Source organism: Oryctolagus cuniculus, chromosome 3 (genome assembly GCF_051225735.1).
Source record: "Oryctolagus cuniculus isolate XC-2025 breed Fujian yellow rabbit chromosome 3, ASM5122573v1, whole genome shotgun sequence".
NCBI lineage: Eukaryota > Metazoa > Chordata > Mammalia > Lagomorpha > Leporidae > Oryctolagus > Oryctolagus cuniculus.
The window spans coordinates 21,549,089-21,575,441 of NC_142869.1; the positions used below are offsets into that span (position 1 = coordinate 21,549,089).

Here is a 26,353-nt window from a genome sequence, read left to right on the forward strand (position 1 = left end):
GAAGTGGAAATGTTGGTGTTTTATTTTTAATGTGCTCATAATCTTCGTCAATTTTTCATTTCCAATTTTGGTATCTATATTATGTTTATGTCTATATCTATCTCTGTATCTATATCCATGTCTATGCCACTATCTTTGTCTATATATCCATATTCATATCCATCTATATCTGTATATCAATATTCTTATCTGTATCCAAATCCATATCTGTATCTCTGTCCATATTTATGTTTATATCCATGTCTATGTCTATTGTATCTCTATATCTGTATCCATCCATAGTGAGATTGATATAAAGTTTTCTTGCATGTGTGTGTGTGTGATTTTTATCATGTTTTCTTTTTTTCTCTTTAGGATTTATTATATTTATTTGAAAGACAAAGAGAGGTAGAGAGAGAGAGAGAGGTCTTCCATCTGCTGGTTCACTCCCCAGATGGCCACGACGGCTGGAGCTGCGCAGATCTGAAGCCAGGAACCAGGAGCTTCTTCCAGGTCTCCCATGGGGGTGCGGGGCCCAAGGACTTGAGCCATCTTCTACTGCTTTCCCAGGCCATAGCAGAGAGCTGGATCAGAAGAGGAGCAGCTGGGACTGGAACCGGTGCCCATATGGGATGTCGGCACTTCAGGCCAGGGCTTTAACCCTCTGCACCACAGCACCAGCCTCTTTATCATGTTTTCATACCAATGTTATATAATCTTCATAAAATGAATTTGAAGAATTTCCTTTTTTAAAAAGTTAATTTATTTTTGTTTTATTTCAAAGGCAGAGAGACAGAACGATCGACAAGAGACAGAAATCTTCCATTTGCTGGCTTACTCCTCAACTTTTTATCCTGTATCTTTACGGAATTTATTAGTTTCAACAGCTTTTAATTGGAGTCCTTGGGTTTTTCTATATTTGATCATGTCATCTGCAGATAGTAATGGTTTGAATTTCTCCTTTCCAATTTAGATACCCTTTATTTCTTTCTCTTGCCTAATTATTCTAGCCAGGACCTCTAGTACTATGTTGAATAAAAATAGTGAGTGTGAGCATTTTTGTCTTGTTCCAGATCTTAGAGGAAGCCTTTAGCTTTTCCCCATTCAATATGATGTTAACTCTGGCTTGTAATATATGGCCTTTATTATGTTGAGGTATGTTCCTTCTGTACCTAATTTGGTCTTGAAGAGATGTTGAATTTTATAAAATGTCCTCTCTGCATCTGTGTAAATGATTATATGATATTTTGTCCTTCATTCTGTTGATATAGTGTGTCATATTTATTGATTTCTATGTCTTCAACCATCCTTGCATCCCTGAGATGAATCTTCCTTAATCATGGTGAGTGATCTTTTTAATGTCATGTTGGTTTTGGTTTGCTCGTATTTTGTTGAGAATTTTTGCATTTGTGTTCATCAATGATATTGACCTATAGTTGTATCCTTGTCTGGTTTTGGTATCAAGGTAATGCTGGCATCATAGAATGAATTTGGAGGAATCTCCCTCTTCTGTTCTCTGACATAATTTAAGAAGGTTTGGAGTTAATTCTTTAAATGTTTGGAGGATTCAGTAGTAAAGCCATCTAGCTGGTCCTGGGCTTTTCTTTGTTGGAAGATTTTTAAATTATCGATTCAGTCTTGCTACTTGTTATATCTTTAGGTACTCTATTTCCTTATGATGATCAAATCTGGGTAAGGTATATGTGTCCAAGAATTTCTTCTTTTCTTCTAGTTATCAAATTTGTTGCCATATCATTGTTTATAGTAAGCTCTAACAATCCTTCATTTTTTCTGTGTTGTCAGTGGTAATGTCTCCATTTTCATTTCCAATTGCATGTATTTGAAACTTGTCTCTTTTTTCTTGGTTAGTCTAGCTAAGGATTTATCAATTTTGTTTATCTTTTCAAAGAATTGTTTCATTGATTTTTTTCTTTTTTTTCTTTTTTTTTGGTTTAATTTCTATGTCATTTATTTGTGCTCTGAGTCTCATTTCTTTCCTTCTATCAATTTTGGATTTTATTTTTGTTTTGCTAGTTCCTTGAGGTGAAATGATAACTTTGATATAGGCATTGATTGTTATAAACTTATAAACTTCCATCTAAGTACTGCTTTTGCTATATCCCATAGGTTTTGGTATGTTGTATTCCCATTTTATGTTATTTCAGTAAAATTTTAAGTTTCCTCTTTGATTTCTTACTTGATCCGTTGGTTGTTCAGGAGTAAATTATTTAATTTCCATATATTTGTGGTTTGCATTTTTCTTGTGGATTTCTAGTTTTACTGCTTTGTGGTCAGAAAAGATACTTTTGTGACCTGCTATATGATCTATCCTGGAAAATGTTCCACATGCTGTTGGGGAGAAAGTATTCTGCAGCTGTTGAATGGAAAGCTCTGATGATGTCTTTTGGTCTAATTGACCCAGGGTGCACTTTAACTCTGCTGTTTTTTGGTTGATTTTCTCTCTAGGTGATCTATCCATTTCTGTAAATGGGGTGTTATTATTTTATAGAAGTCTCTCTCTCCCTTTAGTTCTATTAATATTTGCTTTATATATTTGGGTGTTTCATTTTTGGGTGCATATGTGTTTACAAGTGTTATTTCCTGTTACTGGATTGAACCCTTTATCATTATTTGATGACCTTTCTGGTCTCTCTTTACTGCTTTCAATTTAAAATCTATTATCTGATAGAAGTATGGCTATTTGTGATTTGTTTTGGATCCCTTTTGTGTGGAATATCTTGTTCCATCTTTTTACTTTCAGTCTGTGTGTGTCCTTGGAGGTGAAGTGAGAGTCTTGTAAGCAACATGTAGTTGGGTCCAGTTTTTTTACTCCACTTAGTTATTCTTTTAGTTGGAGAGTATAGTCCATTGACATGTCAGGTAATTATTGATTGGGGAGATCTTACTACTGCAATTTTGATACTTGTTTCTTATTTTTTATAGTAGTTCCTTTCTTTCTTTGTCCCTAAATTACAATCTTCATTTGTGGTTATGTGATTTTCTCTAGTGGCATACTTTGATTCCTGGCTTATTATGTTTGGTGAGTCTGTGTATATGTTTTGCTTTGTGGTTACCTTGAGGTTTAAAAAAATTTCTTTTGGCTCGAAAGAAATATTGTGAAATGATACCATTGATTATAAAAATAAGAGAGAAGCAGAACAAAGAGATAAGAAATTGTGATAAGCCACCCTACGGTTGTGCTCCATTTTGTTTTTGATGTTACATTTGACCTGTTTTCATATTGCCAGTCTCAACATTTTAGTGCAGTAATTGCCATTTTAAAGTCTTCACGGTAAAGATATAAATGATTTATTTACCATGTTTGCAATAGTGGGTCATTCTGCATTTGTTGGGATACTCTTACCTTGAGTGTCCTGATATTTTCATTTTACTTTTTAGCATCTCTTTCTTTCCATTTGAAGAGGTCTCTTTAAAATTTCATGTAGCACAGGCCTGATGGTGTTAGTCTCTCATTTTGTTTGTCTCAGAATGCCTTTGTGTCTCTCTCATCTAGAGATAGCTTTGCTGGATCCAGTATTCTTGGCTGGCAAATTTGTTTTCTCCTAATGTAAGTCTCATCCCACTCCTTCCTGGCCCATATGGGTTTTGCTGAGAAGTCCTCAGTCAGGTGAGTTGCGACCCCTTAATGTATTATTTTCTTCCTTTCTCTTGCAACTTTGAGAACCCTTTTTTTGTCTTTTAACATCGGAGAGCTTGAGTATAGTATATGTTGGGGTAGAGTTGGTGGGGTTGAATTGGACTAGTCACCTTTGACCTTCCTATACCCAGATAATTCCATCTTTCTTCAGGTTTGGGAAGTTTTCTGCCATCGTCTCTGTCTTTAAAAATATTTAAAGGGTGGGGGAGAACTTCTATCTGTTGGTTCACTCCCCAAATGATTCTAACAGCTGGAGCTGGGTGAGTCCAAAGCCAGGATCCTGTGGGTCTCCCATGTGGGTGCAGGGGCCCAAGGACTTGGGCCATCCTCTGCAGCTTTCCCTGGCACATTAGTAGGGAGTTGGGTTGGAAGCAGAGCAGCCGGGACTCAAACTGGCACCCATATGGGATGCTGGTGCCGTGGAGCAGCAGTTTAACCTGTTGCACCACAGCACCGGCTGCTAACTACTTCCACCTATCAGATTTCCCTTAGAATATTGGATTATTTTTCTGTGTTCCCTTGAATTTTGTTGAGTTTCCTTAAAACAGCTATTTTGAAATCTTCATCTGAGAATTTAGAAACTTCAGCTACTGGTTTCTGGCACTTTATTTTGGTCTTTAGGTGACACCATGGTTCCACAGAAATTCCTGATGACTGTTAGAATACACTGAAGCATTCGTCTTAGTAGTCTGGTTTCGTTTGTAGTTGTGCTTCCAGAAATTCTAAGCAGTGTTTTGCTGCGGTACTTATCAGCCACCGGTGATGCTGGCTGGGGTATAAGACTGCTCAAGCAAGATCATGGAGCTCTCCCCTCGGCACTGAAGCAGGTCACAGGCTCTGTCTGCAGGCGCTAGCCTGGGGACAGGGACCCTTGGGATCTGCCTGGTCTTGGTTTTTATCATCCTGGCACCGAGTTCCCAAGAGTCTTGTGATTCCTTACTGTCTGCCCAAGGTTGTAGGAGTGGGTATAGAGGCAACTTCTCAGCTACTCACAAGGCCCTGGGTGAGAAACACCAGGGTCTCATGTCACCAAGTCTGTGCAGTCTTGGGGTTACACACCAGGCCCATGAGAGGTTAGTGGTGCTACACACCAAAACTGATGTGTCTCACCAGGGTACAAATCCCCACCTGACAATGGAGCAGTGGAGACTCTGTCCACAGGCAGTGACCTGGCTTCTGTAGCTCTTGTGCAGGTGACTCACACTGGGGTCTCTGTTCACACTGCGGTCTCTGTTCACACTGGGGTCTCTGTTCACACTGGAGTCTCTGTTCACACTGCGGTCTCAGTTCACACTGGGGTCTCTGTTCACACTGCGGTCTCTGTTCACATTGGGGTCTCTGTTCACACTGGAGTCTCTGTTCACACTGCGGTCTCAGTTCACACTGGGGTCTCTGTTCACACTGTGGTCTCTGTTCACACTGGGGTCTCTGTTCATACTGGAGTCTGTTCACACTGCGGTCTCTGTTCACACTGGAGTCTCTGTTCACACTGCGGTCTCAGTTCACACTGGGGTCTCTGTTCACACTGCGGTCTCTGTTCACACTGGGGTCTCTGTTCACACTGCGGTCTCTGTTCACACTGCAGTCTGTTCACACTGGGGTCTCTTCAGGGTGGGAGTTGGCTGCTGTCTAGGCTCTGCCGGTTATATTCTTTATTATTCTCTGTATTCCTCTTTTTTTAATTTTTTTTTTATTTATTTATTTTGACAGGCAGAGTGGACAGTGAGAGAGAGAGACAGAGAGAAAGGTCTTCCTTTTGCTGTTGGTTCACCCTCCAATGGCCGCCGTGGCTGGTGCACTGCGGCCAGCACACTGCGCTGATCTGAAGGCAGGAGCCAGGTGCTTCTCCTGGTCTTCCATGGGGTGCAGGGCCCAAGCACTTGGGCCATCCTCCACTGCACTCCTGGGCCACAGCAGAGAGCTGGCCTGGAAGAGGGGCAACAGGGACAGAATCTGGTGCCCCGACCGGGACTAGAACCCAGTGTGCCGGCGCCGCAGGTGGAGGATTAGCCTATTGAGCCGCGACGCCGGCCTCTGTATTCCTCTTAGTGGATTGAATTTACTCTTGTTCTCTAGTGTGTGTGTGTGTGTGTGTGTGTGTGTGTGTGTGAGAGAGAGAGAGAGAGAGAGAGAGAGAGACTGTCTCCCATCCACTGGTTCACTCCCCAAATGCCCACAACAGCTCAGACTGAGCCTGGCTGAAGCTGGCGGCTAGGAATTAAATCCAGATATGCCTTATCTAAGGTCTGCATTAGGAAGCTAGAGTCAGGTGCTGGAGCCAGCCAGGTATTGAATCCAGGTGGGACGCAGAGGTCTTAACTGTTGTCATAAATGCTAAGTGAGATGCCACCCTTCTAGTTTCTTAATGTGGAAGATGAATGAAATAATTGGCTTGAGACCTATCTTTACTAATATAGCTTTTAGTGCTGTATATTTCTCCCTAAATATAACTTAGTAATCACATATGTTATAATATGTTGTGTTTTCATTTTCATCAGCAAAAAGTGTTTTATAATTTCTCTATTGATTCATTCTTTGACCCATGGATTATTTAGATAAGCAGTATTTAGTTTCGAAATATTTAGGAATTATATTGTTACTCTCTAGTTTTGACTGATTCCATTTTGGTCATAGTAAACACTTTGTATTTCTCAGATCCTTTTAAGACTTACTTTTAGGGGCTCAGAATATGGTCCATCCTGATAAATTTTCTGTGCACAATGTGTTCCATTAGTGAAATCAAATCATGAAATAGAAGTCAGAAATGCATATAAAATACCTAACTTCTCGAACACCATAGCTTAGCCTCCCTTACCTTACATGAGCCCAGAGCACTTATGTTAGCCTACAGGAGGGCAAATGTGAGCCCATTTTGTCTTAAAGCATTGAATATCTCATGTACCTTATTAAGCACTGCACTGAGAGTGAAAACCAGAAGACTCTAGGTTTGCTTTCACACTGCTGTAAAGTCAAAAAATTCTAAGTCAAACCATCAAAAGCTGGGGACTGCATATTTGAAGATTATAAAATAATGCGTGAATGGTGTATTATTTCAAGAAAAAGGTTGAAAAGGTAAGGATGCAAGGCCGGCACTGTGGCGTAGTGGGTAAAGCTGTTGCCTGTAGTGCCGGCATCCCATATGGGTACCAGTTCGAGTCCTGGCTGCTTCACTTCTGATCCAACTCTCTGCTGTAGCCTGGGAAAGCAGTGGAAGATGGCCCAAGTCCTTGGGCCCCTGCACCCGCATGGGAGCCCTGGAAGAGGATCCTGGCTTTGGATTGGCACAGCTCTGGCTGTTGCAGCCATCTGGGGAGTGAACTAGTGGATGGAAGACTTCTCTCTCTCTGCCTCTTTTTCTCTCTCTGTGTAACTCTGACTCTCAAATAAATAAATCTTAAACCAAAACCAAAAACAAAAGTCATATGTTGGAGTTGTAACCGCCAATGCAACTGTATTTGGAGATTGTCAGGTAATCGCGGTTACATGAGGGCCCTGGAGTCTGACAGGATGAGAAGAGGCGGAGGCTCTCAATCTCCCTCCCCTGCCCAGCCTCTGTCTCCCCAGAGGAAGCACAGTGGCCGGCCACAGGGAGGCCTCACCAGAAACCAGCCCTCGGGCACTTTGATCTTGGGCTTCTGGCCCCTACAACTGTGAGCATTTCTGAAGCGAGAGCAGCCCAGCAGGGGTATTTTGTTACAGCAGCTTGAGTAGACCAGTGCGGATGATAAAGGCGTGGATTCCTTCGGAAGAGATAGCAATGTGAATAAACCTAATAATGATAGCTCTTCGAAATCCACGAAGGCAAACATGAAGGGAGCAAGGGGAGGAGCAGGAGTCATGGGTGGGTATTCTGACACTCGTCACTCGCTTGGTGACTGACAGCGCTTTTTATACTCTGCTCTTAGAAGTGGCCACTTCTGCAGAGTTCTGGTTTCTCTGAGTACAGGATGAGACTTAGAAACCCAGGTGTGTGCTCATTGTTGCTGGGGTGTTGCTACTCCAAAGCCTCCTTGGTGGAGGTGGGGAATTTGTGTATATCCATTCAGGCAAACAAATGCACAAGCAAACGACACACACACACACACACACACACACACACACACACACAGTCGGTGGTCATTTTCTCAGTCACTTCAGGCTACTGTAACAGACCAGGTGTCTTCACTAACAGATTGATTTCTTACCGTTCTGGAGGCTGGGGAGCGTGAGCACAGGGTGCAGATTCCTCCTGGTTCCTCCTCTGCTCTTCTCCATGGTCCTCCCAGGAGACAACCTTGAATCTCCCTCTTCTTCCAAGGACACAACTCCCATCGCAGGGGCTCCCTCCTCATGACCTCAAAGACCTTAATCACCTTTCAAAGGCCGCACCTCCCACTACCTTCCCCTTGGGATTAGGGATCCACCCTATGGATTTTGGGAGGGGACAAACAAGGAGTCCCTAATAGCCATATACATACATATTTATATCTCCACTTATTTTCCTGTCTCTATATGGGAGTGTGCACCAGTTCTAACTCCACAGAGCTTATTCTTGTTTTGCCTCCTTCCATATTTCCTGCTTCCATGTGCAATAATAAAAAACCTGGCTCCTGTCATCCTTAGTGTGTTACCTGCTTGTTCTGTCTCCCTCCGTGTAAACAGTGCCCATCACTGCATTCTAGCAGTTTTTATTTTTTTTTTAAAGATTTATTTATTCATTTGAAAGTCAGAGTTACACAGAGAGAGGCAGAAAGGCAGAGGGAGAGGTCTTCCATCTGCTGGTTCATTCCCCAGATGGAAGCAACACCTGGAGCCGTGCCGATCTGAAGCCAGGAGCCAGGAGTTTCTTCCGGGTCTCCCACGCGGGTGCAGGGGCCCAAGGACTTGAGCCATCTTCTTCTGCTTTCCCAGGCCATCGCAGAGAGATGGATTGGAAGTGGAGCAGCCAGGACTTGAAATGGCACCCATATGGGCTGCCAGTGCTGCAGGCGGCAGCTTTACCTGCTGTGCGACAGCGCCAGCCCCAGCTTCTGCTCTTCTGCTCAGGCGCCTTCCTCTCCTTGTGTGGGATGTACTTACGCTAGATGAATATTCACTGCTCACCTGAAATTCCAGTTAAATTGGCCGGCCTGCATTTTATGTTAGCCCTGAGGAGTTGTCACACTTTTCAGTGCTCCTGGCTGGGTCCATGGAGGCCTGCAGGTGACTGTGCTGTGGCTCAGATTCTCTCTCTGCCCAGCGCTGCTGTGTCTCTTCCCAGAACAGGCATTTCTCTCTCCAGTAAACTTCCTGATTGTGACACCAAGGTTCCCCTTTGTTCTTGCCCTGATCCTGACCCCAGACATCCTGATCCCAGAGCAGCTTCCATCCTGGTCCAGGACCTGGAGTCTAAGGAGAACCTGCAGGTCCCGAGAGGGCCCCCATGCCCACCAGGGGGCAGTCTTTGTCCGTGCATGAGCAGGCTCAGCATTGGGAAGGGATGGGTGACAGAGGATCTTGTGATACGTGCGGGAGTGCACGTGCAGGCTGTGCAGGCCAGCACAGCATGTGTAAGACCAGCATGCAAAGTCTCACATGGTGTGCACTCAGGTGCCTGACCCTGGGCAAGTGGCTTCTATCATCCAGATTTATAGCTTTCTCGTTTGTCTGATGAGGGTGTCTTTCCATCTCTGACAGTCTGAGCCTAGAGGCTCAGCACACTGGGTCTCCCCTTTAGAAACCCCTCTGCTCACGTCAAAGAGTTAAGGATTCCAGGCCGTGGATCTGAGGTGGGGCAAGGTGGGAGGAGACCAGGAGGAATGGAGAAGCTTTGTCTTGTGTTTCCCAGAGCACCGCTGAAATTTATTTCCAAACATTTCCACTTTCATGTTGATTTCCACATCCTCTGAGTACTTGAGTCCTAGGCAAAGCCACGAGTGTCCTTGGCTGGTGCATCTCTGCTTGTTAGCTGGAAACCGGGCAGACCACCAATTCTCAGGCCTGGTGGGACTTTCCACTGATTGCGCCTTGTGCAGGGCCAGGAAAAGGAGGTGGGAAAAGAGCTGAGGCTTCAGGGTCAGCCTCACAGGTCAGTTCATGCTGTGGCTCTGAGCCTCCCCGGGGAAGGGGACTTGGTCACTGATATGGAACAGCGGGTGAGTGTGCTTGTCTTCCCGTGGCTGGCAGTGTGGCTCTGTGGCTTGAACCCTGTCCTCCTGGGATTGCTGTTTCCTTGTCAGTAGCAGGGTGCAGCAGTACTCATTCTTCATGATGGTTTTCTTTCTCTCTCTCTCTCTCTTTCTTTCTTTCAATAAAGCTTTTATTTAACAAATAAATATAAATTTCATAGGTACAGCTTTTGATATAATGGTTCTTCCCCCCGTACGCACCCTCCCACCCCCACTCCTGTCCCACTTTCTACTCCCTCTCCTATCCTATTCTTCATTAAGATTCATTTTTAATTATAAACAGAATAGCAACTCTATATTAAGTAAAGATTCCAACAGTTTGTACCCACACAGACACACAAAGTATAAAGTACTGTTTGAAGACTAGTTTTACCGTTAATTCTCATAGTCCAACACATTAAGGACAGAAGTCTTACATGGGGAGCAAGTGCACAGTGACTCTTGTTGTTGATTTAACAATTGACACTCTTATTCATGACATCAGTGATCACCCAAGGCTCTTGTCATGAGCTGCCAAGGCTATGGAAGCCTCTTGAGTTCACAAACTCTGTCATTATTTAGACAGGACTGTGAGCAAAGTGGAAGCTCTCTTCTCCCTTTGGAGAAAGGTACCTCCTTCTTTGATGGCCCCTTCTTTCCACTGGGATCTCCCTCACAGAGATCTTTCATGTAGGCCACTTTTTGCCACAGGTGTTGGCTTTCCATGCCTGAAATGCTCTCATGGGCTTCTTAGCCAGATCTGAATGCCTTAAGGGCTGATTCTGAGGCCAGAGTGCACGATGGTTGTGATACACACAGAGGCTGGCTGTGAAACCACCCGCTTCTGAAACTTCTGAAAAGTTTCCTTTCTTGGGTCAGCACTGCCTCCCCATCAACACTGGCCCTGGCCTTAGCATAGTGGTGGGGACGAGTCTCCTGATCTCCCTTGGCCAGGCCTCTCCAGGATGTCTGACCTCAGGGGATAGCGTGAGTGCAGGTGTTCAGGAGCCTGGATGGTGGGAGGTAGATTTGCTTCATGCAGGGTGTTCTGTCACTCTTGAGATGTTGCGTGCTGTCCACCCCGGTGGGACACAGTGATGTGCTGTCTGTTCTCCTCATGCTTCTGCCTCCACTGCCCCCCAACTCCCATGTGGGTGGCCTATGTCCTGGGGGCCCTGCTGTGGAGGCTGTGGGTTGGGAGGAAAGGAGGCGCTTGCTTTTCTGACTTATCTTTTTCCTGGAAGCTGGAGTTGTTTGAGAGGCAAGTGCCTTTGAGAGCAGTGCTCAGGTAGACTGGACCTGAAAGTGGACTGACTGTGTGATGTATTTGGAGTGGGCTTTGTCTGCTTCTGGTTAGCAATGGGCTCCGGGGGACCATGTGGCTGGGATGGGGGCATGTTTGTGTAGTCAGTAGGGACAAGTGGCTGGTGACCACACAGAACTCTCTTCCCATGATGCTAGAGGGAGACAGGCAGGGCTAGTATCTGGTCAGAGACTGAGACTGAAGTGCCTGCGTCTGAATGGGGCGGGGCTCAGTGGCCATGTGGACTGCTGACAGACAGCACCTGTTACTCTGCCAGGCTGCCCGCTAAGCTCTCCCCGAGGCTCCAGGCCTACAGCAATCAATGGGCCCTGGGCAGGACCACGTCAGCCTTGGACACATTGTTGGAGGGAGTGACAGCTGTGGGAGCCACAGGTCTCAGGAGCTTCTGCCATGCTGGGTGTGGTCCTGAGACTGGGCCTATGTTATCTCATTCAGCCTCTGGGAGGTCATCACTGCATTGTTTCTGTTATGAAACAGAAACAATGAAAACTGAAGAGAAAACTGAAGCCCAGAATGCAGAGCCAGGATGCTAGCCCAGGTGTTTGGGTCCCAGAACCCCTCACTCGAAGCACACACAGTCAGTGACTGATTAACTCAGCGTAGAAATCAATAAGTCGGTCCAATCAGGGAGGATGATGTCCCGCCTTTGACACCTGTCCTTGGCCACCCGTTCCCTCCCTGCTGACCACACCCTCAGATGCTGATTGCCAGGCTGTGGGGTTCAGAGGAGGGGGGTATCCTGGTCTGTCTCTGCTGGGCCTCCTGGGGCCCTCGGTCCTGCCGCTGGACCTGACTCGCCATCTTTTCTGCTGAGAGTGGACAGTGACGTCCTTTCTCATTTTCTTTCCCCAGTGCCATTCTGTTAAGGCCCCGAATCCCTGAGGGGTGAAGTCACATTTTCCATGTCCCCGAAAGCTCGGGAGAGCCAATGAGTATTCTGGTAACCAGAGGCGACTGGGGACAAAGGAAGCTTATAATTTTGTAAACAGAGGCTTGGGAGAGCTCTGCCTGCCATGGGGCAGAGGCGGGATTTGGGAAAATCTGACGGCAGGGGAGGTGTAGGACTGGCCAGCCTCGAGCCTGGCATGTGGCTGGAGCCCTCCTGGGGGCCTAGTCGGGGTGGGGAGTCTGAGTCTTCCATGCCCCTCCTCCAGTTGCTGCCCCCAGGAGTCCCCTGGTGATGTTTGCTGAGCTCTAAGTTGACTGCTGATGCAGCAGGATCTCTGTGCCGGGCATTGACAGCCTGGGGTTCCTGTGCTGTCTCTTCCACCTCAGTTTCTTGATCTGCAAAATGGGATGGGGAAGCATCTACCCCTCCTGTCCCCTGCCCCAGGGGTCTCCCCGCAGCCTGGTAATGGGGCCAGACTCTGTTCTTGCTGCCGGAAGAGTCTGCCTTGTTCATTGTCTTCATTCCAGAGTAAGGGGCTGGTGGCAACTGTCATTTTTCTGGGAACCCTGGAGGCTTCCTGTTGCCCACAGTCTGACAGGTGATCATAGGTAATGTTGAGCACTGGGTGCTAAGTAATGACTCATAAATCTCATTTAACGCTTGCAACAAACATTCAAAGCGGGCACTGATTGTTATTTCCTGTTTATGGGAGAGGAGAAGGCAGGGGCCGGAGCCTGCCCAATGTCCAACTCAGAGCTGTGCATGTCACGGCAGTGAGGCTCTGCACTTCCAGGCCCAGGGGCTCCCAAGTGCTCTGTGCGAGCCTGGACACTCATTGTGGAACTCAAAGGTTCTTGAACACAGCTCCAGAAGCCTGGACTGGGGACCTCGGCTACTAATTAGCTGCTGCCTCACTGTGTAACTGGACCCAGGAAAATCAGGGGGTGGGAGGAGATTGAGAGGGACAGAGAGGTGGGGATAGTGATAGAGAGAAGGAGAGGGAGACACCGAAAGGGACAGACAGAGATGCAGAGACAGACGCAGAAAGATAGACATAGACATGGAGAGAGACACAAGACAAAGAGACACAGACAGACATACTGAGAAAGCCTGAGAGTGAGAGGGAGGGGGGACTGAGACACACACAGAAAGAGAGAGGGAGAGGACAGTGCAGGGGCACAGGCAGGAGAGAACAATGCAGGGTGGCCACCGACCGTGAGGGCAGGTGACGTGAGTGAGGCAGGCCTCCATGGCGGCTGCGGCGGGCCAGGGGCTCCCTGGACGTGTGCTGAGAGTCTCCGGCTGGAGAGAGAGGCATCTCGCGGACCAAACGCGGGCCCACCCGCATGCCCAGGTGGAGCCTGGGAACCCTGCACCTGCCTGGGGGACACATGGCACTTTGAGGCCAAGGACTGCAAGGAGGACCTGGGCCAGAGTTGAGGAGGGCAGGGAGCCCATCCTGCTCACGGACGTCTAAACACACCCCTTCCCCTCCAGCCAAGGCGACAGGACCCCGGCCCAGCCCCTCGTGGAGAGAAGACCTCAAGGCTAGGGGTAGCCAGTGCACAGGGCCGTCCATCCTTGTCTGGGCGGTCATCTTTGGAGGAGCATTCTCTGTCTCCTCTCCATTTCTGGGTGACTCTACAAGGAGCTGCATGGTAGGAAGAGGAAGCAGCTGGCCCTGCCTGAGAGGGGCTCCATGGCCACCTGTCCTGAGACTCCCCTCCCACACCATGGCCTGTCCTGGCCCCCGGCCGCTCTGAGAGGCTCTGAGAGCGTTGGGGATGGAGGAGATGTAAGAGCCTCACCTCCAGGTGGCGTGATCCAGCCCGAGGGCTGTGGTGGGGGTGGAGGTTAGGAATTCCCACACTGGAGTCAGACTGCCTGCCACTCGCCATCTGAGAAAGCCGCACCTGTTTTCTCTGTCTATAAAATGGGGTTCATGGTGGTGCCTCCCCCAAAGGCCTGCTGGGAAAGTGTTTGGAGTGAGTGTAGAAGGAGACCGCTCATGGACGCAGATCTAACGCATCGCCCAGTGCTTTACTGCCTCCGAGCCTCCTCCTGGCAGGATCCCGAGAAGACAGGGCTGCTGGAGTCCCCCTGGGGGATGGGATGAAATCAGACTGCATTCTGGGAAATGCTACCATCTCATATGCTAATCCAAACCTCTTGTTTTTACAGCCCAAAGAGAAGCAGAGGCCCCCACCCCAGCCCTGTCACCAAGCCCTTGGGACCAGCTGTGGCCCAGGAGCAGGCTGACCCTGGCCCCAGGATGGCGTCGTGGGCATCGTGGGGTGGACTCCCCTTGTGTAAATGGCCCTACTGTGGACAGCAGGGCCTGGTGGTGCTCAGCACACATGGGTTTCTGACAGCCCATGCGTGTGGTTGTTGGGGAGGGTCCTTGGGGGCTTAGCTGGCAGCTCTTCCTCCTGGGGGCTGGGCTCTGGGGAAGAGACCACCGTGCAAAGGTGGCGCACATCAAAGTCAGGAGGACCCTGCTGCAGCCTCGAGTCCTTAGACTGGCTTTGAGCCTGGTGACTTTTTCTTTGAATGAAAGCCAAAATAGAACCTCAGTAAAGAGGAAACAAGAAATGGACATAAAGTAGCCTGGTTGAAGCATGCACAGGAGGTCCAAAGAATGCTGGTGTCAGTCCGCCCCACGCTTCTGGGGACAAGGGTGGCACTTGGAGCCTTGTGTGTGGTCCCTCTGCTGGGCTGTAAGGTGCTGTGAGTGTCAGGGCTCCTGTCCTGGGAGGTACTGCTGGGCCCTGTCTGTTGGGGGTCGGGGGTGACTGAGGCCAAAGCGAAGGGGCTGGCCGCACCCTCACTGTGTTCTCTGTGAGGCAGGAGGACCGACCAGCCCCTCAGTGTCCCGCACGCATCCCTGGCCTGCAGGCTGCACTCTGGAAGCTGGCATTTCTCCCTTGCAGGTGCACGTGGTGCTTTGTCTGGGCCCCAACCTCTGGGAGGCCTGCGTGATGTCTGCCCACTCTGGAAAGCGCCTCCGGCCCTGGAGCTGCCCCTCAGCCATGACCTCTGCCCACCGCTGGCCCCCTCTTCTGTTGACCTGCCTAGGTCTTATTACCAAGGTCAGTGGAGCCATCTCCTAACCCTTTCTCCTTCCAGGTCAGCTGGTCTCCTAAAGCCATTGCTCCCTCCTCAGCTTCTGTTTCTGAGCTACAGATCTGAGTGATTTGTGCCTTGGCCACACCGTTTAGTTCCAAACTCTCCTAACCCGGAGAGGAGAGAACTGGGAGGGACGATCCCGTCACACTGCAGTCTGTCTTCCACAGGCGTCAGGTCCCAGCACTGGGAGGTCCCCTCAGATTTCTGCAGCAGCCCTCCCTCATCCTCACCCTGCGTGCTCCACTTGCAGGGTGTACTCTGAGATGGACTGGGTGAGCTAGCCAGGCAGGGTTACAGTCCTGGGAACAGGGTGGCTGGGCGCTAGTAAATGGAGGGCCCTGGGTACAGCGACGTGGCCCAAGAAAGTCCAGATCCTGGCAGGCAGGGTGGGCTAGCACCAGCTGTCCACCCACAGGGAGCTGGGATCTGACGGGTCACTTTGCCTGTGAGGGTGGATGGCTGTCTTTCTGAGTGCATGTGTGGAAGACAGGTGAGGAGGCTGGGTCTTGCTATCCATGCCAGGGCCATGTGACCCTCAGAGGGGTCAGGTCACACAGAAGGGCTCCCTGTGTGAGACAGAAGAGCCAGAATGGCCCATAGCCCTGCAGATCTCAGTCCCTGTCACAACCTCCGAGCTCTCGGGAGGCCTTTGGCTGCCCTGTGACACAGGGGTCCCAAGCACCAATACCTTGGCCCTGGTGGGTTGTGCACCAAGTTCACGTGGGGCGCCTGTTGGGTCCACTTCGGTGGAAGGGGCCAGGTCTTGCTCTGCAGAGCTTGCAGGCTGCAGGGCATCCACGGTCCTGTTTACCATCCCATATGCCCTTTACAGAGTGGATGCCAGCAGCTTGCGGAGGCTGTGGCTCCCACTGGAAAGCCAGGCGCTGGGTCCAGGAAAGTTGATTTTCATCTCCTGAGACGCTTGCTCGGGCCCCAGGCCAAGTTCTGCTGAGGGCTGGCGGCCGACTGGGAAATGTTCAGCTCCCCTGTCATTGTGGACTCCAGCAGCAGCCTCTGGGGACGAGAAAATCTTCGCGGAGAGCAGTGCAGGCTGGCCATGCTGATGAGACAAAACAAAAGGGACTGCTTGCCCTCCCAGGGTGGGGCGGGGTGGGGGGTTGGGTAAAAGCGCTGACTAATGAATCTGATCCAGGAGGAGGAGGGGTGGGCAGCGGCTGTGGCAGCAGGGGAAGGAAGGGCAGTGGGGATGCTGGAGGAGAAGCAGCGCTGCCTTGCAGAACAGCACGGGGCTTGAGCTTGAAAGAAGGCAACAGTGGAACGTCATGCGTTGGGGTTCAAGATGGCAGCACCAAAAGAGTTGGCTCCACTTGGGAGGTGGCGAGGCCTCAGGACAAGCAGAGGAAGTTCTCTGGATTTTGGCTGTGTCTCTGTGGGGCTGTCACCAGAATGCAAACCCACCAGGGCAGGGGTTCCTGTCTGGTTTGTTCTTGCTTTGATCCCGGTGCATGAAACAGAGGCCAGCACAGTTCAGAGTCTCGGGAAATTTTGTTGAATCATAAATCATTAAGGCACGGAGATGTAAGAAAAGGGAGATTCCATCTTAGGGCAAGACCCGAAAGTCTCTTCCAGATCTACCCCAGGGTCCTAGAAATGCTTGATGAAGGAATGTTTGGAGGGTGGGGGAGACATTTTGGTTCGTTCCATTGTAGGAGCAAAGCGGGGTTGGGGGTGAGGACTGAAGATAGAACGTGCTGGGAGCCCTCCTGGCCTGAAGACGGTGATAAAGGCTGTGGCCCAGATGGGTGGATGACGGCCCGGGGAAGGGGCCAGGTGCTCTGAAGGTGGTGCCTTGAGAAGTTCAGGCAGGGCTGCTTGCTCCCAGGTGGTGGGCCTCAGAGCAAGAGCAAGGGCAAGACAAGGACTCTGGACTGTTGGGGCTGGGTCTCAGGCCAGGGGTCCTCAGCAGGAGGGGGGCTCAGTGCTTCGTGGCTACGAGGCTGGCAAAGGAGGCTGCATCCCCAAGGTGGGCGGGAATGCCCTCTGCTTCTCCCTCCAGCTTCCTGCAAGGATTCATGCCAGGCCTTGCTGAGTACATGAGCTGCAGGTGCGTGTGTCGCGATTCTCGTGGTGGGAACAGGAGAGCCTCAGACGCCAGGATGCAGATGGGGTGCGAATGATCACCAGGCATGCCAGCAGCAGGCATGGCAGTGGGCAGGCTTGACCCAACGAAGTCAGCTGTGTGCATGGGAAGGCTGAGGAGGGCGATTGTGGCGCTCATGGGCAACACCAGGGGCCTTCATGTGATGTGAGAAGTAGCTGTCTTCCCTCCGAGACTTGGATTTTTGTGCTGAGCTCAGAAGCAGAGCGCAGTCTTCCCAGGGAGGAAGAGGCCTCTCTGTGTGAAGTGTCCTCAGCCTCGGAGAATGGCTGCGAAGGAGATGAAAGAAGTAACTGGGGGACAGTGGTGGACATAGAGTGGGGGGCCCTTGCACCCTTGCAGGAGGGAGCAGGTAAAGTTGGAGTTTATTCTCATAAAAAGAAAGTGATTTGCCCAGGACCACAAGCAAGCAGGTCAGTAGCACAGCTAGCAAGCCGGGTGCATGCTCTCTCTGCCACTGAGTTGTCCCTGCCTTGGCCTGGACTTAGAAGAGCTGAGGGGAGAAGCAGTCCTAGAGAGGTGGCTGAAGTTGGGTCAAGAGGGAAGCTAAAAAGAGAATGAACATGTTTCAGATCCTGATTTCAAAGAGGCCTGTGGAGGAGAAGGCCAGAGACTTGGACCGCTGGCGAGCAGTCTCCAGGAAGCCAGGCAAATATGAGTCTTTCAGGCATCTGAGAAGGTCACAGAGGAGGCCCATCCATCACTTTCTCAGAGGTGTGGACAGCCCCAGCCGGCCCAGAGCGAGACAGGAAGCCCCCTGTGGAGCTCCCAGAAGCGGCTGGTACCTGTTTCTGTTTATCCAGGCGAGGGCGCTGAGCTGCCCGGCTAAGGAAGATCTTGATGCTCCAGCACCTCTAGGGCACGTGAGGAGTGAGGAGGCAAGCTGTGGAGGGCGGGTCCTTTCTGTCCCTGGACCTGGGAACCCTCACCGTGAGCACCTATGGGAGGAAGAGCATTTCATTATCCATTCCACAAATGCTTGTTGGCAGCTGACCCTGTGCCAGACACTGGGGTGGAAGCTGCGTAAGCACTTGGGAGCCATGGTGGGTGTGGTCTCTGCTGCCATAGAGCTGAGTGTGCGGGGGGAGGGAGAAGGATGAATTGAGTAATCACAGTCTGTGCTGTGTGTTCAGAGGTCAGAGAAGGTTTCCTTGGAAAATATCACGAGCTGAGATTGGAAGGATGATCAGAATTCATCTAGGTGTTTTGTCTAGGCTAGAGAAACAGCGTGAGCAAAGGCGCTGTGGTAGACAGGGGGCAGGAGTGTTCGAAGATGTTCTGAAGAGCAGGAGGAGGGGCCCTTGCAGGCAAGAGCCAGGCTTTATTTTCATTTCTAGAGCAATGGAAGCCTTTGGAGGTCTTTGAGCAGTGGGGATGGAGGGCAGTTGCTGAAGAAGATCAACTATGTGCAGCCAGCACTGTGGCACAGTGGGTTAAGCTGCTGTCTGCAGCACCGGCATCCCCTATGGGTACTGGTTTGAGTCTTGGCTGCTCTGCTTTTGATCTAGCTCCCTGCAAATGTGCCTGGGAAAGCAGCGGAGGAGGGCGCAAGTCCTTGGGCCCTTGCACACAGGTGGGAGATATGGAAGAAGCTCCTGAGTCCTGGCTTCAGTCTGGTTCAGCCCTGGCCATTGCAGCCATTTGGGGGAGTGAACCAGTGCATGGAAGATCTCTGTCTCTCCCTCTCCCCTCCCTCCCCTCCTCTCCCTTCCCCTCCCCTCCCTTCCCCTCCCCTCCCTCCCCTCCTCTCCCTTCCCCTTCCCTCCCCTCCCCTCTCCTCCCCTCCCCTCCCCTCTCCTCCCCTCCCCTCTCCTCTCCTCCCCTCCCCTCCCCTCCCCTCCCCTCCCCTCCCCTCCTCTCCTCTCCCTCTATAACTCTGACTTTCAAATAAATAAATCTTAAAAGGAAGATCAATGTGCTCTTTGTGGGGCCTGTGCTGTAGTGTAGCAGGTAAAGGTGCCACCTGCAATGCCAGCATTCCATATGGGTGTCGGTGTGTGTCCCGGTTGTCCCACTTCTTATCCCACCTGCTAATGCACCTGGGAAAATAGCTTAGGATAGTTCTCTCCCTCTCTCTCTAGCTCTGCCTTTCAAATAAATAAATATTAAAAAACAATGTATACTTTGCCAAGCTCCCTTTGGTTGCTCTGTGGCAACCATAGCTGGGAACAGTGGATTTAAGGAGAATGACAAAAGGGCCATGTAAATCATCTTGGTGAGAGGCACAGAGGAAGAGAGACAAATCCAAGAAACCCAGTAGTAGCAAGCACTTTTTCAGCGTTTATTAGGTGCCAGCCATGGCTTTATGTGGAATGTTCCATCCTTACCACGTGGCAGGTGCTGTCATGGTCATTTAAAGATAGGGAAGTAGGCACAGGAGGTTTTGTAGCTGGAGCCAGGGTTCCATCATGGTCTGCTACTGTGTGGATGGAGTGATGGGAGATGAGAAGCAGAGGACTTGGTGTTCTGTTAGTTTGAGAGAGGAGGTGTCCCGGTCTCCTGACTATCTTCAAGCTTCCATTTACTCCAGTAGGCCCCAGTGGAGGGGGGCTGGGTTTTAGGGAAGAACTCAGAAATCTAGTCTTAGCACGGTGGTTTTAAAATAGATCCACACATTCTCTGATGCTTCTGTCTGAACGAGGTGGAGCTTGATTCTCCTCCCACTATGGCCTGGGTTTAGTAACTCACTCCTAACGCACCCAATAAGGCGATGGTGAAGCCTCAGGCTTCCATCTTGGTTACTCTCCCGCAGATGAGTGGCCATGTTGGGAGAGGTCTGTGCCACAAAGCCACCACCAACCTGCCAGCTCCGTGAGTGGGGTGAGCCATGTCGGAAGTGGGTCCTCCAGCCCCAGTGGACACCTTGACTGCCACCAGAGGAGAGAACTTGACCCAGAACCCACAGCCCTGACACTCTGTCCTAATTAACGTTTGTTGTCTTCCAGCTGTAAGTTTTAGGGTCAGTCACACAGCCATGGACGTGGCATACCAGTGAACAAGCATAGGCGTTGGGCAGGCATTTCATGTGCCTTGGGGTTAAGATTTGGGAGTTGATGGCATTTGGGTGGCGACTGAACCTGTGGGATGACTTGAGGAGACATGGGCGGCCCTCATTCGGCTTTGAGAAGGTCTTTCCTTAGTGGCCCTGTGCAGGAGGACTAAGCCTCCCAGGATACTGGACAGCTTGATGGCTTCCCAATGGCATCCAGCATTGCCTTTGGTCCTGTGCAGGGTCCCAAGGAACAACGGGAAAGTTGATGAGCAGCTGGCCTGCCAGGCTTGTGCTCTGAGCCGTTGGGAATGGCCCGATGTTCTGTTTACCCAGGGCTTCAGTGAGATTCGTGCGAGGAAAGCAAGAATCTGATTCTGCCACACTGGAGACTGCTGACCTAGTGTCGCTCCTGTTTTTGATAGGTGAGACTCAGGCCGGTGAAGTGATTGGCCCGGGGCTGTAGCCTCAACCACAGGGCTCCTGGGGCTCTGGTGAGCATCCTTACTACTGGGAATCTCTGTCTCCAGCACCTGTCCATGGGCCCTGGGTCAATAGAGTTGGGGGCTCCCAGAGGATGAGGTGGGGTCTCTGCTCTTGGTGTTCTGCTTTCCTCTCCAATCAGGCATATGCTGGGGGGACAGCGGCTACTTTCCTGGGGCCCAGATGTCCCCAGGAGGCTGGGGACAAGGGCTCACTCCTGCCTCTGCTAGCCATGTGGCTTACTACCGTGAATGTGTCCTCTGAGCCTCAGTGTCACCATCTGTAGAGTGGGAACAAGGATTGATCCTTGCTCCTGAGGTTGCTGTGAGGGTCACCTGAGGTCATAGAGGCCAGCGGGCTAGTGACCAGCAGAGAGCTGTACAGACTGGAGCAGGCCGGCCACTGCTGGCTGGGGGGATCTCAACTTCTTCAGGCTGCCCCAGTCAGGATGGGGCCCTCAGGGCCCTGGAGACACAGAAACCCCCACGTCTAAATCTTCTGCTAGTGTAAAAACAGGCCAGCTGCTCAGCACTGAAGCTGCCAGACCCGGGACCCCCGCCAGTCGGGATGCTCCCTGCGTCACATTTGCAGTGCAAGTCGCCTCTGGGCTGGTCCGGATTCTCCTGGCTCTACAGTACCCCAGCTCCAGACTCCCACACCACCCCCGCACGGTAACGCCACCCCTCCCCCAGTCAGCCCCCCCCCCCCCATCTTTTGAAATTGCCAGGAAGGGATGTTGGAAGTCACACAGTGTGCAGGGAGACTGAGCAAGGTCCAGGGAGGTGGCGTGGTTTGTCCTCTGCCCACTCACCTGCTTCCGGGGGTTCTGGGAAGCGACACGTCTGATCCCCACTTCGTTGTCCTCTTTGGCCTCCCCCAGCCTGCTCCTCCCTGACCATCGTGTCCACGACCAAGGACCTCGTGGATTTCGCCTGTATTCTGCCCCCGCTGCCCTTAGTGGCTCATTCCCACAGTGCACTTGGACTTAAACCTGGGCCTCAGCTTCTGTGATTTCTCCCCACGGGCTGGCAAAGCCCCTTCCACGTGTGAGATGCCACCGCCCCGCCCTCAGAGGACGGGCAAGGAGCTCACAGCAGGGGAGCCAGCCAGCCCCCCCCCCCCCCCCCCGCTCCCCAGCCTTCCCCTCTCCCCCCCAGGCCTCCAGGCCACCGCTGAGGTTTGGAAGCAGCAGAGAGTTTCCCCCGACCCTGCTTCTCTGTACTTGAATCCGACCGTAAGCGAAAACCCGTGGGGGGTGTTGTGTGTACGTTTCCCTCATTGCACGGGAAATTACTCAGAATGTATAAGGACGTGTTTTCCTTAGGAAACAGACCCTTTACATTTTGGCTTTGTGGTTTCCCAGGCCAGGAGGCCCACAGAAGCCCAGGCTGCCAAGAGCACTGTCCCGCTCAGGAATCCCCCGGCCTCCGGGGTTGCACTCGTCTCCTCTGTGAGCACCGGCCACCCGAGAGCCCCCTTCAGACCCCACAGGGCTTCTGCTCACGTGACCCCATCCCGTCATCAGATTCTCCCTGCTTCTTCACCCCCTAACTCCCTCTGATTTGTGAGGATGTTGAGGCAGACCGGGACTTGGGGATGTTAACCCTCCCCTGTGAGGGCCAGGGGAGTCTCTGTAAGGGTCTCCAGCATAGACTTGATCTATGTTCTTTTTTTTTTTTTAAGTTGTATTTATTTGAAAGGCAGAATTAAATGGAGCGGGGGGTGGCTATCTTTTCTATCCTCTCTTGTTCACTCCCTAAATGGCTGCAATGGCTGCGGCCGGGCCGGGCTGAAGACAGGATCCTGGACCTCCATCCGGTCTTCCACATAGGTGGTAGGGGCCCAAGTACCTGGCCCATCCTCTGCTGCTTTCCCAGGCATATTAGCAGGGAGCTGGATTGGAAGTAGAGCAGCCAGGACTCAAGTCAGCACACATATATGGGTTGCCGGCGACTTAACCACCTGTACCACAAGGCCAGCCCCTTAATCTATGTTCTAATCCCGGCTCTGTCTCTTGCTAGCTGGTGACATGAGAGACTTTTGCACCTCTTGGGCCTTGCTTTCCTCTTCGGTAAGATGGGGGTGTCAGCAGTATTTGGGCAGAAGGCCTCCTGAGGACTAAGGGCATTAGCCTGTGTAGAGTGTTAGGATGCTCTCAGCTGCGCATGTGTCTCGTCCTTGACTGGATTTGTTTCAGTCCTTGCTGGAGTCACCACACATGCTTCATGAGCAAAGCGTACAGAAACAGGAGGGGGTGGCTGTGGCTTCTCTTCTCCCTGCCCCAAGTTGGAGGACCCCAGCCTCTGTCCCTTGGTGTGGCCTTGTTACCCAGAACTCTCTCTGCCCATTCCCCTTCAAAAAGTTGCTTTTCTGTGTGCATACTGTGTTCATACCATGTTACTCCCAAGAGCCCAGTGGTGGAAGGAACCCAAACACCTATCAACAGGTAAAAGGCTAAGCAAAGCTTATTTCCATAGAGCTGTAGTACTTTTTAAAAAAGATTTTATTTATTTATTTGAAAGGCAGAGTTACAGAGAGGCAGAGAAAGAGGTCTTCCATCTGCTGGTTCACTCCCCAACTGGCCGCAATGGCTAGAGTTGTGCCAATTTGAAGCCAGGAGCTTCTTCTGGGTCTCCCACTAGGATGCTGAGGCCCAAGGACTTGGGCCATTTTCCACTGCTTTCCCAGGTCATAGCAGAGAGCTGGATTGGAAATGGAGCAGCCAGGACTCAAACTGGCACCAATATGGGATACTGGCACTGCAGACAGTGGCTTTACCTGCTATGCCACAGCACTGGCCCTGATACCCCTGTCGTGTTATTCTGGCTGAGAAGGGAAGGAGATTCTGACACCTGCCTCAACATGGATGGACACTGAAGATGGTATGCTCAGTGAAGTAAGCCAGATGCCACAGGAGAAATAGTACACAATTCCATGTATATGAAACAGTCAGATTCAGAGTCAGAAAGCAGAACAGTGATTACCAAGGGACTGGGAGGACATTTTTTGGTGAATAAAAGATTTCACTTTGGGGTGATGAAAAAGTGTCTGGAGACGGAGTGAGGGTAAGAAGGATCACCCAGCAAGGTGAGTGTGCTTAGTGTCACTGGGTGGTACATGTGAGGGTGGTTATAGTCAGAGAGTCTATATCATGTATGTTATGCATATATCACAAAGGGCAGAAATAGATCAAGCTATATAAATAATTAAAAAACCCAGCTTCCCTTTTGAGTCCTCTGGTGGGGGTGGGACAATCGCAACAAAATGTTTGTGCCCTGTAGGGTGCATGGAGTCGAATTAGTCTTTAAGGCAAGCTAAATAGACACAGTGCAGCACACTAAAGACTCCCTCTAGTCCTGAGAACTCATTTTTTCAGAGGATTTATTCATTTGAAAGAGTTACAGAGAAGGAGAGGCAGAGGCAGGAAGAGAGATTGTCCCTCTGCTGGTTCACTTCCCAAATGGCTGCAATGGCTGGGGCTGGGCCAGGCTGAAGCCAGAAGCCAGGAGCTCCTTATGAATCTACCCCATGGATGCAGGGGCCCGATGACGTGGGCCATCTTCCATTGCTTTCCCAGGTGCATTAGCAGGGAGCTGGATTGGAAGTGGAGCAGCTGGGACTTGAACTGGTACCCATATGGGATGCTGGCATGGGAGGTGGTGGCTTTACCTGCTAAGCCCACAGTGCCAGTCCCCCCAAGAACTGATTTTTGAGGAGTGCAAGGAGAGTTAGAACGTTTGTGTGGAGCAGGATGATGATGTCCGGGCTGGGCTTTGAAGGGTGAGTAAGAGTTTGCTGTTCAGGCTCACGGGGCAGAGGGAGGACAGCGTGAGGAGTGTGGAGAGAGTTGAGGGACATGGACTCCCCCAGCACGGCTGCACTGCACGAGGGAGGCTGGGGTCGTGGGCCCTGGGGCCCGTCCAGGGCAGTACAGCACAGACACCTCCAAGGATCTGTGGACTGGGCTGATGGCTGAAGTCCAAACCTCTCCTCTGTCCTTGGCTCCAAGGACATGCTGTTCTGGGCTTAAAGGGATACTTTTTTTTTTTAAATGGGGCAATTCCAGGTGCCAGAACAAGCTTATGGGGTGATGTTGAGGAACATCCAAGTCCTGGAATCTCTCTCGCCCGTCTGGGCATCATTGCTGAGTCCTGCCCTGGCAGCCTGCTCCTGGCTCCTCTGTATCTCACCTGGCCTTCCTCCTGCACAGTGCCCTCCTCGGCTAAGCCAACGGCAGGTACCTGGATCTGCGTCACTTGTGTCAAGTCAAGCTCTCACCTTCTTGGGCAGGAGCACGGTGTTAGAGGCCTAAGCTCTGGGCTGGCACTGAGGCTCAATAGGCTAATCCTCTACCTGCGGCGCCGGCACACTGGGTTCTGCCCCGGTCTCTCCTCTTCCAGGCCAGCTCTCTGCTGTGGCCCGGGAGTGCAGTGGAGGATGACCCAAGTGCTTGGGCCCTGCACCCCATGGGAGACCAGGAGAAGCACCTGGCTCCTGGCTTCGGATCAGCGCGGTGTGCCGGCTGCAGCAGCCATTGTGGGGTGAACCAACGGAAAAGGAAGATCTTCTCTCTGTCTCGCTCTCTCTCTATCCACTCTGCCTGTAAAAAAAAAAAAAACCCACACCTTCCTAGAGCTGGGGCCCTACTGCTGCTGTGAGTGTAACCCTCCTGGGGTCCCCTGGTGCTTGACTCACCCACAAGGCAGTACTTGGCATCTATGTAGTCTTAATTAGGCACCACTGGGTGCCAGCAGAGTGACAGACTCTGGGGATAGAGATCCAGGCAGTGCCCTGTCTACAGGGTGCTTTTGTGTTAAAAGTCAGTTCTGAGTGCATGGCCCCGAGCTCAGAGCCTTGCAGCCCTGGTTTTCCTTAATCCTGACAGCAGCTTCTTGCCCTGGGGAAGTGCTGGTGTCTGCTCGAATGGGAAGCAGGGTGGTCCCATAACGAGAGCCTCCATCTTGCGTGGTCCCATGATGAGTCTCCATCTTGCCCACTTGGACAGGAGATTCTTGCCTGGAAGACCTTGTGACATTTGAGTGCCTCCCCTGGGGCCAGCAGGAGACCCTTGGCACCCCTTCCTGCAGCCCCTCATGGTCTCTGTGTTAGCTCAGAGCCCTCAATGGCATTTCTGAAAGAAGTCGTGAGCTGCTCAGTTGCAGAGGCCCTGGGGGGTAGGGGGGAGGCCAGTGCCAACCTGCCAGGTCACCATGCCCCGTGCCCGTAACTCAGCAGTTGGGTGCCTCATTTGTGCTGGGGAGCTGCAGGTTGGATTCAGGCACGGTGCTGGGTCTCCAGGGGTTGCCTGTGTGGAAGCCGCGATCTCCTTCTAGTTCCGAATGCTGGCCTTCTGTTTTTACTCGCTCTGCATCCTGCTAAGTTTCCTTCCCAGGCTAAAAGTTTCCATCTCTGGGCTTGGCCCCAGAGTGAAATTCTTTGGAAACTTTCAGCTGAGTTTACTTAGCTATTGTTGAGCTGGGGGGAAGGTGGGTGACAGAGGAGATGACTTGGTCTTGCTTGTTATTGATTCTTCAAATGTTGGCATGGTGACACCCAGAGCTCCCCTGCGGGCTGCCCAGGGTCCCAGTTGGGATGAGGGGGGCAAGTGGGGTTGTGGAAACAGCTTAAGGCCGGGAGTTGGTGTGGGGTGGTGGCCGCCTG

At 51.1% G+C, this 26,353-nt stretch overlaps 2 protein-coding genes across 12 annotated transcripts in view; one reads left to right on the forward strand and one right to left on the reverse strand.

Annotated features, from left to right (window-relative positions):
• PNKD (PNKD metallo-beta-lactamase domain containing) overlaps positions 1–26,353 on the reverse strand; it is a 552,090-nt gene that overhangs the window by 461,427 nt on the left and 64,310 nt on the right. The gene's annotated exons all lie outside the window — the stretch shown is intronic.
• Positions 1–26,353, forward strand: part of LOC149127282 (uncharacterized) — a 421,278-nt gene that overhangs the window by 32,171 nt on the left and 362,754 nt on the right. For 9 of the 10 annotated variants that reach the window (XR_016231894.1, XR_016231892.1, XR_016231897.1 and 6 more), the window contains one exon: positions 14,906–15,064. The exons of the other annotated variant lie outside the window; for it this stretch is intronic. Coding sequence is in view for 1 of the 9 variants with exons in the window: in XM_089329896.1 (XP_089186022.1) it covers positions 14,906–15,064 (159 nt within the window). In the remaining 8 variants the exon portion in view is untranslated. The remainder of the gene's footprint in view (positions 1–14,905; positions 15,065–26,353) is intronic. 10 annotated transcript variants of the gene reach the window in all.